General features: G+C 33.8%; 1 protein-coding gene and 1 non-coding gene across 2 annotated transcripts; both read left to right on the top strand.

Moving 5' to 3' along the window:
- Positions 1-906: 906 nt before the first annotated feature.
- LOC123227079 (homeobox-leucine zipper protein ATHB-14-like) lies at positions 907-8034 on the top strand. The gene is made up of 18 exons (XM_044651710.1): positions 907-1378; positions 2848-3007; positions 3413-3525; positions 3621-3711; positions 3831-3926; positions 4024-4137; positions 4271-4354; positions 4809-4964; positions 5084-5158; positions 5238-5344; positions 5573-5759; positions 5955-6143; positions 6245-6325; positions 6426-6566; positions 6843-7168; positions 7258-7369; positions 7481-7630; positions 7722-8034. Exons 1-18 carry the CDS (start codon positions 1161-1163, stop codon positions 7866-7868), a joined length of 2547 nt encoding a protein of 848 aa, XP_044507645.1. The 5' UTR covers positions 907-1160; the 3' UTR covers positions 7869-8034.
- A 7546-nt stretch (positions 8035-15580) lies between these two features.
- On the top strand, positions 15581-15652 carry TRNAW-CCA. Its single transcript has one exon. It is a non-coding gene; the product is annotated as a tRNA-Trp (tRNA).
- The last annotated feature ends 2254 nt before the right edge of the window (positions 15653-17906 follow it).

Raw genomic sequence — 17906 nt, 5'->3', positions numbered from 1 at the left:
CCCACCGAAAGATGGTTGTTTTTTTTAAGTATCCTTTTTTATTTTAAAAATCATAAATACTCATTTATGAGCGGTTAAAATTAACAGAACTTTAATCTTTTAACATTTTATTTATTTTTTCTCCCTAAACTTTAAAAACTAAAAATTTACCCTCAGTCTAAGTTTTAAAAAATGATAGTTTCCCCATAGGGTTCGGTTTTCAGATTTTCAACATCAAATCCGACATCGTTGTTGATCGTCTATCCCTCCTGAAGCTTCCTCTTCCTCTGACGGTCTCTTTTCATCTATTTGGTCGTCTGATCGACATCGAATGAGACTTGAAGACGATAGAAGATGAAGACAAAACTTTTCGTCTTTCAGAAAAAGATCGACATCGAACGGGCGTCCAAATGGGTGAAGAGAGACCGTCGGAGGGAGAGAAAGTTTCGGAAGGGATAGACGACCGACAATGTTGCTTGATTTAGTGTCAGAGATCTAGAAACCAAATCTTAGGGGGAAACTGTCATTTTTTTAAATTTTAGTTAGAGAAAAATTTTTAGTTTTTAAAGTTTATGGGAGGAAAAAGAGATTATATTTTAGTTTATTTTTAATATTATAAATAAAATAATAATTTTATTTTTATTATTATTAATTTTAACTATTTATAGATGGATTTTTGAGATTTTTAAAGTTAAAAGGAATATTAGGAAAACAGTAATCCGTGGGTGGGAAAGAGCCCTTTGGCCTCTAATTTATCATTAACTTATACTCTGGCTGTTATACGTACCATGTGTATTTATCTTTTTGAAAAATAATTTAATTTTTATTTTGGTTTCTCTGTAAGAAGAAGTAAAAGAATCTCGAGATTGGTGTCTAAGATAAAGACAAGTGGTCCCTTCTTTAAGCTCCTTGGTTCTTCAACTTTCGGCTTCATTTCACCACTCAGGGTTTAGTATTTGTTTACAGAGAGCTAGAAACTGATGAAGGAGAGAGTGGGCTCTCTTGGTGGAGAGAGCCTGCCTTTGAACAATACCACGAATTCTTACTCAAAACACTGAAGAAGATCAAGAGCGTTTATTAAACCACTGTCTGTTTCGGTTTTAGGCAGAAAACTCCATCTGGGTTTGTCTTTGTTTTTGGTTCTTTGAGTGAAAATTTGTTTCTTTTTCGAAGTTTTGCGTATGGCACATTCTATGCATCACCACAGCAACAGCAAGGAGCAGCAAATGGATTCGAGTAAATATGTGAGATATACCCCTGAGCAAGTTGACGCTTTGGAGAGGGTGTACTCTGAATGCCCCAAACCTAGTTCTTTGAGAAGGCAACAGCTGATTCGGGAGTGTCCTATTCTTTCTAATATTGAGCCTAAGCAGATCAAAGTCTGGTTTCAAAACCGCAGGTGACTAACACTTATAAAAACTTATTTCTTTTGTAAAAGACAAAATTTGAGTTCATTTTGTGACTGAATGTGGGTTTATGAGTGTTTTCTTTTGATGAAATGTAAACGTTTTATCTTGTTTTTGTTCTTGTGTTAGAAAAAATGAGGGTCAAAATGGATTCTTCTTTTCAAAAGTTTCTTTTCTTCTTTTGTTTTTCTTTCATTTTAAGAGTTTTTGGCTTTTGAAATTTGGGTTGGCCGTGTCACTTTTTGATAAATAATATTTTTTAAGAATTATTCCTTTTTCTTGTAAACTTTCTGAACGTGAACTCTTGGAAAATGAAAGTGGTACTGGATTTTCTTAACGTGCTTGTGATCTATTATGGGTCTGCTTAATGTCTCATTTAGAGGAGAGGAAGTTACTTTATTTTGGATTTTTTTCTTCTCTTTGTTTCGAGTCTTTGAAGCTTGAAATGCTTCTATCTAAAATGGTGTGGGGTTATATCATCTTCTTTGCTGCGTTTTTGTGCTTTGAGGTTTTCTTTGAAAAGGAAACTGGTTTATGTATGTCCTATGAAAGTTTTGGTTTTTTATTATTCTCTGATTTTTTTTTTTTATTGTTTTATCGTTTGTATACTGTTTTGTTTCCTGTTTTCCCCATTTATATTTTTTATTTTATAGAACTTGTGGGAATATCTATTGCATAAATTAGATTTCTTTTCTTCCTTTGAACAGAGTCTTAATTGCTCAGGCCTTTTTCCATTTTGAGTATTCTTGAAAGTAAATGAAGATGACAGCTAGTTAATTGGCTTTTCACTTCAATGTTTACTTTACCTTACTGTTTTTTTTAAAACCATTTTGCAGAAGGTGAAAACTGAAACTTCCATTTTGTAGCTTTTTTTAATGGGTTTATAAATATATCAAAAATTAACACTTTGTAATGGGGGTGGTTGTGAAATTAATTGAAGGACTATGACAGTTTCGTGTTGTCCTCAGTCCTTTCTTTTTCACATTTCTGAGCCTGCAGAAAGGAATTATGAAAAGAATCTTTGACAATAAATTTCATCTTTCTGGTAAACTGGTTCAGTCATCATTCTTCAGCTACCTTCGTAAATCGTTAAGAGTTGACTTCATTTTCGGGGAGATAATTTTCTTCTACCTTCTGTCAACCAATATTTATAATGTGTTTAAATCCGTTACATTCTTCTTACTATATTTTGATACTGTAAAAATCTTGGAAAATTTTTAAGAAGCTGTGTTCTTGAATGGTTTTGCTGGGCTTGAAGGTTTCGTAGATAAAAAATGGATGGGGGCCCTTTATTATGTTTAAATTGTATCTACTATTTGTCTAAGTAAATAAATAAATAAATAAAAATGCAGAGCTTCATCAAAACTTTTTATAAGTTTTGTGTATTGTTTTGTCAAGAAGATATGTTCTCAGTTTGAACAGCCCTTTAAAATCATTTTCCTATTTGTTTTTATCAAAAAAGATGTAGAGAAAAGCAGAGAAAGGAAGCTTCCCGTCTTCAGTCGGTAAACAGAAAGCTGAGTGCCATGAACAAGCTTTTGATGGAGGAGAATGACCGTCTGCAGAAGCAGGTGTCACATTTGGTTTACGAGAATGGCTACATGCGACAACAACTGCATAGTGTAAGCTTCCCCACTTTTGCAGTTTACCCTGGTGCTATACTGCTATACCTGTCTCATTTTTTTCGTTTGCAGGAATTACCATGTCATAGCCTTTTGCTAATTTACATTTTGAAGTAATTCATAATTCCTCTAACACGTTCTTTTAATATATTAGTTGCATTTGACTTGAATATACTTTCTGCATTATCCGTCATGGATATTGAAGCACTTTACGATCACATAAAACCTACCTTATATTTGGTTTCCTTCTGATGTTTTCAATCACAAGTGTTTCCTATTCTGGTATTTTTAAATACTGGTCACACAGTATTGCATATTATATCTGAGTTGTTACTGTTAAAAGCAAGAATTTATAACTTAGTGAAGATACTTAAAGTTTATTTAATTTTTGTGGATTCAAAGCAGGCATCTGCGACCACAGACAATAGCTGTGAGTCTGTGGTCATGAGTGGTCAGCACCAACAACAGCAAAACCCAACACCTCAGCATTCTGAGAGGGATGCTAATAACCCAGCTGGGTTAGTAATCAATGCCTCTTTAGACCAATTCAATCAAGATATTTAAATTTCTGCTTTGGCTAATAAACTTGTCAATATCTTTCCGCTTGTGTCAGTCTTCTTGCAATAGCACAGGAGACTCTGGCAGAGTTCCTTCCTAAGGCTACTGGAACTGCTGTCGACTGGGTCCAGATGATTGGGATGAAGGTAGATCTATAAAAATTTCGGTGTTGGTTTCTTTACCTTTAGTATTTTTGACATATATTAATTGTTGTGCTTATTTGTGTCTTTAGCATGAACTAACTTTTCTGTTGATGCTTTTGTAGCCTGGTCCGGATTCTATTGGAATCGTTGCTGTTTCTCGCAATTGTAGCGGAGTAGCAGCACGAGCTTGTGGTCTCGTGAGTTTAGATCCCACAAAGGTGCCTGTCTTCCTACATTTTATTTTTTATCTTCTTGAAGGCAAAAATTTATGGTGGTCTTTTTCTTGTTCATTGTTGTATATGGATTTTTTTCCAGATCACTGAAATACTGAAAGATCGTCCATCTTGGTTTCGTGATTGCCGATGCCTTGAAGTGTTGAGTGTAATACCTACTGGAAATGGAGGAACAATAGAGCTCATATACATGCAGGTTTGTTGTAATCACTAATAGAACCTTCATTGCAGCTCAAACTCTGGCAGACTTCTACCAGTTATTTTTTTATTACTTGATTTTCTAAATTATATTTGTAGTGCCTGTTTATTTATTTTTGTTCTCATTACAGACTTATGCACCAACAACACTGGCAGCAGCACGGGACTTCTGGACGCTGAGATATACAACAAGTTTGGAAGATGGCAGTCTTGTCGTAAGCCCTTTGATGTTGTTTGTTTCCTTTTTCACTTGTTTGTGAATATGGACATCAGGATTGAGGAAACCTGTCAAATGAACTCAACAATGTATCTTGTAGTTTGTTGAATTTTGGGTTTTATCATTTAGGTGTGGCTGCTCTTGTTTTTGTTGAAGCTTGGAATAACATGAAAGAGCCTACACTCTTAAGATTGGTTTTATAATCTTATGAGAGAAGCCTTTTATACATGCATTTAACAACCCCTCTGCTGGTTGAGTTTGCTACTTTCTCTGTTGTTGTAATAGTTGCAAAATTCTGCTACTATGTTTGCACATGGCTTTTATTTTGAGTGGAGTCATAAATTTCTAGATTTCTTACCTTTGCATGCAAATAACTCTTGATTGTTCACCTCTGTTTAAATGCTTGGAATTTATGTGGTTTTATGTTTTGTCTCTTAAAATGTTATTTGCAGGTATGTGAAAGGTCATTGACATCTTCCATGGGTGGCCCCGCAGGGCCTCCTGCATCAAGTTTTGTTAGAGGTGAAGTGCTTCCGAGTGGCTTTGTAGTCCGTCCTTGTGAGGGTGGTGGCTCCATTATTCACATTGTTGATCATGTTGATTTAGATGTATGTACAACATCTCATGAAATTTTTGTTGAACATTTTTTTAAAATTGTGTGTTTGTCTGTTTACGAAGTTGATTTCTCTAAATGCTTGATAATTTTACATTCATGGTTGTGTGTTAGGCTTGGAGCGTTCCTGAAGTTCTCAGGCCACTCTATGAGTCATCTAAAATCCTTGCTCAGAAAATGACCATGGCTGTAAGAACTGCTACAAGAGCATTATCAATATTGCCTTTTTGGTTTGTCCACATTTTATCTTTGAAATATTATTATGCAGGCCTTGCGACACATTCGACAAATTGCGCAAGAGACTAGCGGGGAAATTCAGTATGGTGGAGGTCGCCAGCCTGCTGTGCTAAGAACTTTTAGCCAGAGACTTTGCAGGTAGGCTCTCTCAAACTGGCATTGGGAAAAACCCTGGGGCAGCCTGGCCATCTCGGTCAGATGAATTCCGAGTCTGTGGACCAATTGGAATGCCAAAAAGTTTTGTTTTGCCTGCGTTTTTTGTGGGCCTGTGATTTGTTCTAAATTATATAAACCAGTATGGTCTATGATTGCTGTCTTTTCTTCAGTCTGTTTTCCTTGACTAATAGGTTTTGTAATGGATCTCAGGGGTTTCAATGATGCAATTAATGGATTTTCTGATGATGGATGGTCGCTTATGAATACAGACGGCGTGGAGGATGTGACTATTGCTATTAACTCATCCCCAAACAAATTTCCTGGGTCTCAATATAATTCATCTTTTTTTCCAAGTTTTGGAGGTGTGCTTTGTGCCAAGGCATCAATGCTGCTGCAGGTACTCACTTCTATCCGAACGGGTTTTGTGGGATCAAAATCTGCGGTTATATCTGCTTTCATTGCACTCTTACGCAGTCTTCATTTTTGCGATGTGCCACTAGATTAGCCAACATTAAATTTTCATACATGCATTTTTGGTTCATCCAAATTCAATTGTGGTGTATAATCTAAGTAATTTCCTGTGGTTATGCAGAATGTTCCCCCTGCTTTGCTTGTTCGTTTTCTGAGGGAGCACCGCTCAGAGTGGGCTGACTATGGTGTTGATGCATACTCTGCTGCATGCCTCAAAGCTAGTCCCTACGTAGTTCCTTGTGCTAGGCCTGGTGGCTTTCCTAGTAGCCAAGTCATTTTACCTCTGGCCCATACTGTGGAGCACGAGGAGGTGAAAACTAAAAACCCTTTATCTGCTTGAAATTTATTTCCTTTCTTATGATGTCCTTTTGAGAATTATTTTTTTATGTAACATTTTCTTGGTTCTAACAGTTCTTAGAGGTTGTTCGGCTAGAGGGTCATGCATTCTTGCCTGAAGATGTAGCTTTGGCAAGGGATATGTACCTGTTACAGGTTAGTTTACTTTAGGGTCATAAATAGTACTGGCAATGGAGTCAGTACTATTTGTGGGTATTCTTATGACTAGTGATTTATCTGGAATTTTGTTGTGCAGCTTTGCAGTGGGGTTGATGAAAATGCCATTAGTGGCTGTGCTCAGCTTGTTTTTGCACCTATTGATGAATCTTTTGCCGATGATGCTCCTTTGCTACCGTCTGGTTTTCGTGTCATACCATTAGAGTCTAAAACTGCCAAGGTAATATCTCTTAAACGGACTCTAGTAAAGTTTGGATATCCATGAAAGAAAGGCTTCTACGTATTCTTGGCTTTTGTGTTATTATTATTATATTGCACAATAGCCATTTCGATATCCTGTGGTTTAAATGAAGGAAGTTCTTTTGAGCAGACGGGAAAAATGTGACTTTCTTTGCAGAACAGTATTTTTGTTTATGTTTATATGTCATCATGCAAGTTATTTTGATAACTTTTGCATATTAACCATTTTCTTAAAATTGTTTTTTTGTATTTACAGGATGGACCTGCTGCAACTCGGACCTTGGATCTGGCCTCTACACTTGAGGTAGGATCTGGTGGTACCCGTCCTGCTGGTGAAGCTGAGCTGAGCAATTACACCTCTAGGTCAGTCTTGACAATTGCATTCCAATTCACTTTTGAAAATCACATGCGGGACAGCGTGGCTGCCATGGCCCGCCAATATGTCCGTAGTGTTGTGGGATCCGTCCAGAGGGTTGCCATGGCCATTGCACCCTCCAGGCTTAGCTCACAGGTGGGGGCAAAACCACTTCCTGGTTCTCCTGAGGCTCTTACTTTGGCTCGATGGATATGTTGCAGTTACAGGTTAGACTCCAATCTCTTTGATCTTGTCATTGTTGGGCCGAAAGAAAATTTTCATTTCAGAAATAATTGTTAAGTGTTGCTTGTTTCAGGATTCACACCGGGGGAGAGCTTTTTCGAGTCGACACCCAAGCTGGTGATGCTTTGTTGAAGCAACTTTGGCACCACTCTGATGCAATAATGTGCTGCTCCTTGAAAACAAATGTAATTTCTTCAACTAGCTGTTTGATCAGAGCACCGCAAAGGGAACTCTTTGAAGTTCCAGTCATGCTATCTCAAAGTAAACTAAACATAATCAGCAAATATATATTGCAGGCTTCTCCTGTTTTTACCTTCGCAAACCAGGCTGGGCTTGACATGCTCGAAACCACCCTCGTGGCCCTTCAGGACATAATGCTTGATAAAATTCTTGACGAGGCTGGGAGAAAAGTTCTCTGCTCTGAGTTTGCTAAGATCATGCAGCAGGTAATTTTACATTCTTCAGTAAATACTAAATGGGGTTAAAATTTTAGATACTGTTTGGGAGCCAGCTAACGAGTTTTGCATGTTATTACAGGGATTCGCATATCTGCCAGGAGGAATATGTGCATCGAGCATGGGCAGGCCAGCATCATATGAGCAGGCGGTTGCATGGAAAGTTCTTGATGATGACAACTCTAGTCATTGCTTGGCCTTCATGTTCATAAACTGGTCTTTCGTGTGATGAAGAAAAACAGGTGTCTGAAAGACATAATTTAGGTATCTATATATTATGTATTTGTTCCTGGGAGAAGCATAGTTTACTATCATATTATGACATATATATGCAGTCACTGCAGGATTTCATGATGTGAATATTTGTAATGTATGGCTACTACCTGTTTCATGTTTGATTGGTGTTATCTCATTATTGTTATTTGCTTGGTTTGTGCTTGATTTAGAGATGACAATTTGGCTTGTTAAACTTGATCCCCGATATATCCTTTCTTGAATAGGGAGGAGATTTTTTAATAGAAACAATGATGGTAATGAAGATAACTAAAATTCTCATAATTAGAGATGAGAATAAATATATTTCTAATTCGTCTCTTTTTTTAAACCTCTTTTTCACTCTCTTAGAAGTTTTGAATATTGAAATGCTTTTAAAAATTTTGAATTATTATAAATATATTTTAATATATAATAAATATTTTATTATTTTTTAAATGAAATAAGGGAGAGGAGAGAAGAATTTTTCTTGTAGGGATTAAAAGAAAAAATGGAAAGAATTTTTTTTTTTGCAAGGAGATGAAGATTTCCTATTATCCTTGTAATAGAATGAACATTTGAAAAGGTTTTTCTTATAAGAAGGCAAAGATTAGGGTATGCGGTTTCTCGCTACCCAGTTGCCATTTCTAGCTTGATTCGCTGGTATAAAAGTAGAGTTTGAGTTGTAGTTTGAGCTTGCTAAATTGGTGAGTTTGTCTCAAACTCGATTGAAAAAATTACAGTTAAATCTCTAAACTTTCATAACACTATATTTAAATTCTGTAATTTATATATTATTAGTTATTCTTTTATATACAAGGTTAGATGATAAGATTTTCAAGTCGTAAGTTTAGATTTAATATTTTTAGGGGATTATTGATAATTTAGTTAAATTGAGTTAAATTTGTGTGCTCATTGAGTTGATTAAGTTTGAGTTCGTTTCAACAATAATTGATTTGTGATTGGCTCACTACGAGTGAGGGCCACCGATAGCTTGTCGTGCAGGTTGACTAATTTGTAGTCCTAATAATATTTTGAATTTGTAGTAGTTATTCAAATTGAGTTTGAGTTGAACGAAGACCCAATTTCCATCAAAAGACCTCCATAGCTTGAATCCCCAGTTAAGAATAGGCACCTTGGCAAACCTTGGAAAGACTTCATCTATTTCACTAATTTTGCTCTTAGACATGCCTTGCTTACCTAGTTTCACTCTGGAAGTCCTCTATTTGGTTCCCTCTCTTTGGTATTAGACCCATGTTTTTATTTTTGAATTAGATCTTCATTCCCAATTTTGGTATTTGGATTAGCTTGTTTTGTCAGAATTTAGTATTAAACAAATATGTTTAGTTTTACTCAGCCACAAACTAAAACTCATATAGTACCTATTACATCTACATCTTCTCTTACCTACCATTTCTCTTATAAAATAGACAGTTTATACGAGATAAAATATATGGATAATAAGTCTAAACTTCAATTTCTTTTACATCGATCTATCCTCTTTTTAAAAGTTGCCCATAGTATTATTTTCTGAAGAGTTTTCATGGAACGCGTAATTCTATAGCTCTATCTGGAAATACAGATAGTCCTACAAGATCTTTTATATATTTTTCTTTCAGAGAGGCTATTAATGTTTTCAAAGTGACTAACTCGAGATAAGGGATATTGAATTCAACTATCTCTCTTATTAGCCTAGTCTTTAAAAACAATTGCATTCGAAGAATAGATCTTCTAGTGAGTTCTTCTTCTTCGTAGTAAATCCTATCTACTTCAAGCTTAGCTAGTCTTATTGCTAGCTTTCGCATTAATTGACTAAACTTTTCTAAGCCTAAGCCTGTCGCAACGGCTGCACAACATTGAGTCTCCAAGTCCTCCCATAATGCTCTACTAGCTTTTGTCAGCTTTAAGTGATCAGGGATCTCAACTTAAACCGATATCATAATTACTTGAAACTTTTAACCCCCTTTAAAAGAACCATAAACACCATCATTCACCCATTAGCCTTGAAAACTAAGGAGTACATCCAAAGTGTCTCATTTAGTAGCTACTAGCTTCCAACAACTACTTTAGAGCAATATGTCACTTTGGCATATCCTACCCATTTCACTCAAGAATGGATCACCAAATGATACACTCATCTTCACTTTGGTGCTATCCGATTTGCCCTTACTTTTCATGGAAGAAAAAGGTTGCCTACTACATCAAGGATTACTCTCCTTGACACCCATTTTCCAAATTTTGAACATGCTAATCTTGACACTATTCAAACCACACTCAATGCTGGAACAATAATGATGACTCTATTCCCAAACTTCTGCATGTCACTACAGGATCCACAACTGTGTAGTGCACTCAAATTCTAGATCCAAGTCACAAGTGTCGACCTTAAACTCAATACAGAATTTACTAAAAAAACATTGGAATAGAGAGATGGAAATTGGGATAGGGATGGATAGGATTACTTCTCTTAGAAGGAGAGGCTCCTTATATATTAACAAACTTTCTAATACAAGAGGATTGAGCTGATAGCTTGTATAGACAGTAAAACAAAGAGCACATAAATCATACAACAAAAGCAAACCAATAATACATAAAGTAGTAATATGAGCACATGAGTTTTTACATAGCGCAAGCAAAAGCAAACAGTAAAGATTCTTCCTTATTTTGTCAAAAGAGATACTGGAGATGATGCATTGGAATCTCCATCATACATTGATTCTAACTCTAAATATATGACTTCAATTTTTGATTGATCAATCAATTCAAGGGCCTTCTCTATGTTGAATGGTTCTTGGGAATTGGGATATTGGGAGAAAAAGTCATAGATAACTGAATTTTGAGATAAGGTGGTATCTAGGGTGCATTAGAAAGGCTAAGAATTTGTCTATGCAACATGGTAAGTTGTCTGTCCTGGGTCTTGAGTTGGCTGTATTCCTTGGTTGTGAGATTCCCATGTGTTTAAAGATAAGCTTTGAGTCAGGTGTCTATTTTCTTTGGTATGGAAAACTCTAGGTCATGAATGAGAATGTTGGGCATTGATTTTTTCAAAGAACTTGTTTTTAGCTTAAATGATTTGTTGAGTGTAGGGATTTGGATATTGTTTTCATAGGACATCTTCAATTGGAGTGGGCCAAATTTAAGTCGGAATAATTGCATTTGCTTTAGATATCCTTTTTTCAAAGTTGCAATATTTTTAAAAATAAAATGTCCTAAGTTTTCGAAGACTGTATGAAAGATGTGTATATTTTTTAACACTTGTATCAAATAAGAGTTTCTTATGATATTTGGGGCTTTCTTGATGAAAAACATGATAGAAAATTGTGAATTTGGATCTCTTAAATAGTGTTATTTGAATTATTGAAAACCGTTCATGTGGTTTGCTACTTGCCCCGTTTGGTTGGTGGGAAAAATTGGACAAGAAAATTATGCAATATTAGTGAAAGTTAATTGTCAGATTTCCTGCGTCATTTGGAGGTTGTTTTCGAGTGGGGCTCTCAATGCCTTTCATTTTTATTGCGTCGCCAAATTAAATATTATATAAATATTCCTTCAATGATTCCGTAGAAAAATGTACATAATAAACCAATAAATAAATATGATTTCCAAATAATTTAATTTTAAACTGTTTATTCCAAATTAAAAAAACTAAAATCTGACTAAAAATTCTTCCAAAAATAGAAAACAAAAGAGAGAAGAACCGGTTCATCATCGCCTGTCATCAATCAATCCAAGACATCAACCGTACCATCATATCCCAAGTATTTATTTTCTAATAAAGAGATTTTTCTCAAATTAAAAATATTTTTATAACAATAAAAATGATATAAAATAATAATAAATATTAATTTATATTATATTTGCCAAATTTTGAATTAAAATTAAATAGTATTGGATCTCATGGTTGCTTCTTATCATTAATGCCCACATTATGTACGCAGTGAGCTACTCTACTGACCAGAATCAAAACTTTAGTCCCTCTAATTTAATTTATAACAAATGCTTTCCAAGTTTTAGAAATAATAAAAAATTTTATATTGTTGATATATATCATTATAAATTATAAATATTTATTAAAATCTATTTAATTTAAGGCCAAATGACTATTTTCCACTAAAGGTTGAGTGCAAACCTAACTTTCCACTCATTAATTACCAAAAATCTCAATATCTACTATTCTATTAAATTTCACTGATATTATCAAAAGTAAAATTGTTAGTTAATAAAAATATTTAAAAAACTATAAATTCGTCACATCCCCCCCCCCCCCCCCCATTTAAAAACTGACAATTTATCCCGCCTTCCCCACTAAGGTTTGAAAAATCAATATTTCTCTCCTAGGGTTTTCTAGCACATTGCTGGTAGCCAGAAAAGACAACGTTCTCCCTTCCTCTCACTCGCAGTCCATTTTCGACCATCATTGGTCATCCTTTCTCATCGATTAGCACATGACAAGATTGAAATATGAGTCTCTTTGTCATGTCATCATGCGACGAAGAGATTTTGACCTCTTTATTGCTTTGTCATGCGATGAAGAGATCTAAATTTCTTCATCGCACGACGATGTGATGAAGAAACCAAGATCTCTTTGTAGCACAACAAAGAGACCCAGATCTCGGTCTTGTCATATGTTAGTCGATGAGGGAGAAGATGGCCGAAAATGGAGTGTCATTGAGCGAAAAGTCAGGAGGGAGAGGGAACATCATCATCGCCATTGTCTTCAGTCACTGGTATCTACTGAAAAAACCTTATGGGAGAATGTAAGTTTTTCAAACTTTATGTGGTGGGGGTTTTGTTAGTTTTTAAACTTGGGGGATGGAAATGTGATAAATTTTTAGTTTAAAAATATGTGTTAAATGACAATTTTACCCTTAACATTAACAGTGAAATTTAATAGAATAATGAGTATTTAAATTTTTGATAGTTAAAGCATGAGAAGTTGGGTTTGCACGAACTTAGGTGTAAAGTTGGATTCAAACTGAGCTCGTTCGAGCTCGGACTCTATACGAAAGAGCCTGAAACGAGCCAGCCCTATGCAAGCTCACTTGAGCTCAAGCTACTTGCCAAATTTACCAATTAAAATTTTTTGATACAAAACGATACCATTTTGATCAATATGTATCAAAACGATGTTGTTTTAATAACAAAATAGTAAAAAACTCGAGTTCGAAACTAGCCAAACTGAATTCAAATAGAGTTTGAGCTTAGCTTCTACGAGCTCAAGCTTAAACTTGAGCTCTACGATATACAAATCGAGCCAAACTTGAGCTCTACTTGGCTCGAGTCCTACCCTACTTCGATGGGATATAGTCATTTGGCCTTAATTTAAAATATAAGAATTGTTGTGAAACTTTACTTTAGTCAAATGTACGAGAATAATACGAAGAAGTGATTAGTTATAGAATCAACAACTAGACATATCACTTATACGCATGTCAATTCGAAATGTAGGTAGTTGACGCTATATCCATAAATAACAACAGCAATAGGTTAAGAGAAATTGATGGTTCAATTGTTATTCACGATCTCTTCAATATATCATTCTATTCTCCTAGATTATTTTCCATTTCTTTCTTCTATCATTACAAGATAATATGAGTAACTACTGTTATTTAAATGTCTAGATTCAAAATATTAAGATTTATGCATATCCGCTTATGTAATTAGTCAATTATGTTTTTCTCTAATCCTATAAATATATTATTATACATAAACTTACGGATATCAATTCATAATTAGGTTTTTTGTTCGAGATAATATATATTTATTTTAATAATTTATCTTTTATTATTAGTATTTTGTTGTTTGATTTATCAAATAATAACATATTAAAATAATATTTTATTATAAAGGTGATATGACGAATACTATTAAAAGATTAATAAGGTAATACTAATTTTATCATAATTTTACTCTCACTTATTAAAATTTTAAAATAAAATTATTATTTTTAATTAAAATAATAAACCCAACTATCAAATTTAGTTTATTTCATTATTTGAAACATTGTTAAATAAAAAACAATGTAATTAACTAATCTTATTATTTGACAATATAAAAAAATCATAATATATTATTAATATATAAAATAGTTGAAAACATATTATTTATTAAAAAATATTTCAGTAATCTATATTTTATTATTAATATTATTACAAATATTTTAAAATAATTATATGTATATTTTTAAAATATTATTAAAGAATTTTTTAATCTTGCTCCACTCAAATTATCTTGAGAAATAATTTTTATAAAATATAATAATACTTTAATTTAATTATCATTTAAATATTTATTATTGTTATAATTATTTTTTATTTTAATAAAAAATTGTCCAAATTAAATACAATCTTATAATTTTTGTTCCTCAATTATATTTTTTATTATTCAAGGGAATATTAAGATATAAATGAATTTATAAAAAGAAGTAGACAGATGTGATAACAAAAGAGGACCACACCACAGAGACTGAGGACGGTATCGTTATTTGTGTCGGTACCGATCTGACAGAGGGCCCCACTAGAATCTCCTAAAGCAGAGGACGCCACTCTTTTTGACAAGAAGATTAAAATTATTTATTTATTTTATTCAAAATTCAGCGGTGGGCCCACGATGATGCCCACTCTCATCTTTACTTTCCACACCCCGGCCCTGCATTATTTTAGTCGCTTAGGGCTGCGTCTGCGTCTGCGTCTGCGTCTGCCGCTGCCTCAGCTGATGCTGACTCTGTCTACCGATGTGACGTTGGTTTACAGTTCTGTCTCTTTTCCCACTGCATCCAGCGCTGTCATAATAAAAAAATTTCGGTTATTATTTAATTCATATAATATGAAATTAAATTTTAACTCTTTCAACGACAAAGAGATAGGGTAGCTCCTAGCCTCCTAGATAGCTTATGCAAAAATTCAAAGGGCATTTTTGGGATGGTAAAAAAGTAAATAACATTCCAGAAAGCCCCAAGAACTTTCTGGCCAAGCAAAATAGGTAATATAGTAGCATCACCATGCATGATGATTAATGATGGTAATATACATACATAATACCCATCTAAAACGGCTACGGCTACGGCTACAAACGGCGGTAGGGATATTATGAATAAGCGTAGAATGGGCTTAGGGCTTATCCTTTTCAACGTTTGAAATTCGAGGCGTTTAAACGGTGAGGGCGATAGCCACTGTATTTTCGAAACTCGTGCTCTTTACTCTTTCTGCATAATTCTGACACGTGTACTGTAACTCTTTCGTGTCATACTTATAAACTTTTAAATTTTGATTATATTATTAAAGAATTTTCTCAGAGGCCCCTATGGTTTGGTGCAATTACCTAAATATCTTTAAGGTTTAGGACACTGCCTATATTATTTTGGAAGCCCTACAGTTTTATAGTTTTTTGGATTATTGTCAAGTGCTAGTCCAAAAAACTCCTCGAATAAAAAGCCCTTAATACCCTTTATCTTGTCGGTCTAGCTCTAGGAGGAAAATGATGATGGTTCTGTTCTGCATATATGATTCATGATTTTTTATTTTGACTAAGGTGGCGGGGTTGTTTGAATTTTATAGGATTGGGATGCTTCATAGATTTTTCTTCTTCGGTTAGGTTAGGTATCATATCAATCAATGCACATGACGCAAAGGGAACTCCCACAATCACTTATATTAACTTATATTAAATTTTGACACCCCATGTCTAAGTGGATCCGTGGCGCAATGGTAGCGCGTCTGACTCCAGATCAGAAGGTTGCGTGTTCGATTCACGTCGGGTTCAATTTCCCTTTTTTTAACTTTGACCCGACTTATGGTTTAAAATCTCTTTTTGAACTCCATTTTTACTGCCAAATTTGTATAGATTTACCGCCGTATAACACCTACGATATTAGAGGGTAAACATTTTATATTTTTCACTTTTAAGTTTTCAACAGAGTAATATTGTATGCACTAATTAACAATGTGCATAAATATATTATTATATAATTTATTATTATTTTATTTTTAATTAAAAATCATTTAATTATATGATAACAAATTGATATTCATAATTATTTGTTACTGTACATATCAAAAGATCACACAACATTACTCTATATTTAGTTATTTTGGCACAAATGGTAATGGAGAAAAAAATATTTTATAGTAAAGCCAACCACCATCGGCTAACACAAGATTTGATTCGGGCTAATTCAAACAAAGTCTAATTTGAGATTGTTTCAAATTTAAAAAAATTAATTAGCGATCGATTTGAGATTCAATTTAAAAATAATTTAATTTTAAATTTGCTTTTAAGACTTAAATTCAAATATTTAGATTGACTCAAACTCAATTTATTTATATTTTTTAATGATATATATACATAACATCACTATAATTTTAATTATTTTGACACAAGTGACTTTATATGCTAAAATGTTGCTTATATTAAAAAAGGAATAAAAAATATTTTATAGCAAAGCCAGCCACCACCAGCTAGGATATTTTACAGCAGAGCCAACCAACACCGGCTAATGCAAGATTTGATTCCGGCTGAGTTTGAATAAAATCTAATTTGAGATTATTTTAAATTTAAAAGGATTAATTTAAAATGGATGAGTTATTAAACAGTGCAAAATTTAATTGGGATCTTGTTTGAATAAAATCCAATTTTAGATTATTTCGAATCTAACACTGACTAATGCAAAAGTTGATTCAGACTTAATTTGAATAAAATCTAGGGTAATTAATTAAAATAAGCAAAATTTTAAGCGTTTATACGTTTTTAGGCCACCCTAGAAAAGTTTTACCAAAATAAGTAAACCGTATTTTTTTTACCCTTTTTATCCTTATATTGAAAAACCAAGTAAAAATATTTTTTCGAGAATATGCGTCGGTTTATGGCGGTTACGATGGTAGCTAGGGATTTTACAGTGAAACCCTAAATATGTCGAATGTATATGAATGTTTTTAAATGTTTCGAACGTTTAAAATGATGTAGTTTCGATGTTAATGGATGCTTAGAAGTGTAGCCGTTGAGAGACAAAAGCGCAAAAGTGAACAGTGTCGCGCAAACTGCCCAAATACTACTCACATCGCGCAAACTGCTTGCAAAATCGCGCAAAAAATACTGTTCACAGACTATGATATCTACTTTTGCGCGATGTAAACAGTGTTTGCGTGGTGTAAACAGTGTTTGCGCGATTCGCGCAGTTTGCGCAGCACTGTAAATTTGCGCAGTTTGCGTGACACTGTAAATTTGTGCGCTTTTGTCTCTCAACGGCTACACTTCCAGACATCCATTAACATTGAAACTACATCATTTTAAGCGTTCGAAACATTCAAAAACATCCATATACATAATTCGACATATTTAGGATTTCAGTGTAAAATCCCTAGCCACCATCGTAACCACCATAAACCAACGCACATTCTCAGAAAAAATATTTTTACTTGGTTTTTCAACATAAGGGTAAAAAGGGTAAAAAAAATACAGTTTGCTTATTTTGGTAAAACTTTTCTAGGGTGGCCTAAAAACATATAAAAGCTTAAAATTTTGCTTATTTTAATTAATTACCCTAAAATCTAATTTAAGATTATTTTAAATTCAAAAAAGATTCATTCAAAATGGATGAATTATTAAACAATGCAAAATTAGACTCGGATTTAGTTCCAGTAAAATTCAATTTTAAATTGTTTCGAATTTAAAAAAATTAATTCAAAATTAATAAGTTATTATCAGAGCCCAATATTTTCCAGTGTAAATTTCAGGAAACCTATACTTAAAGAGTGTGAAAGGTACCTTAGAATACCTCTTGTTTTAGGAGGATTATTATTACTATCATCATCATTGCCAGCACTTGCACCCTTATACATAAGGGCAACATTCCACTGGCCACCAAGGAAAGGCCAAGAGCTAGTGGAAATTTAGCAACACTATATTATTTATACCTTAAAAGCAAATGAATGGTACAAGAAAGTCACCCTTGGGCGTGAAATTCACTTTAAAAATCTAAAACAATTTAATACTGTTTAGAATCTGCAACGAGTGGACC

This window comes from Mangifera indica, chromosome 10, assembly GCF_011075055.1.
Source record: "Mangifera indica cultivar Alphonso chromosome 10, CATAS_Mindica_2.1, whole genome shotgun sequence".
NCBI lineage: Eukaryota > Viridiplantae > Streptophyta > Magnoliopsida > Sapindales > Anacardiaceae > Mangifera > Mangifera indica.
Note: the sequence above shows the minus strand (reverse complement) of the source record. Positions and strands in the feature narration are given on the sequence as shown.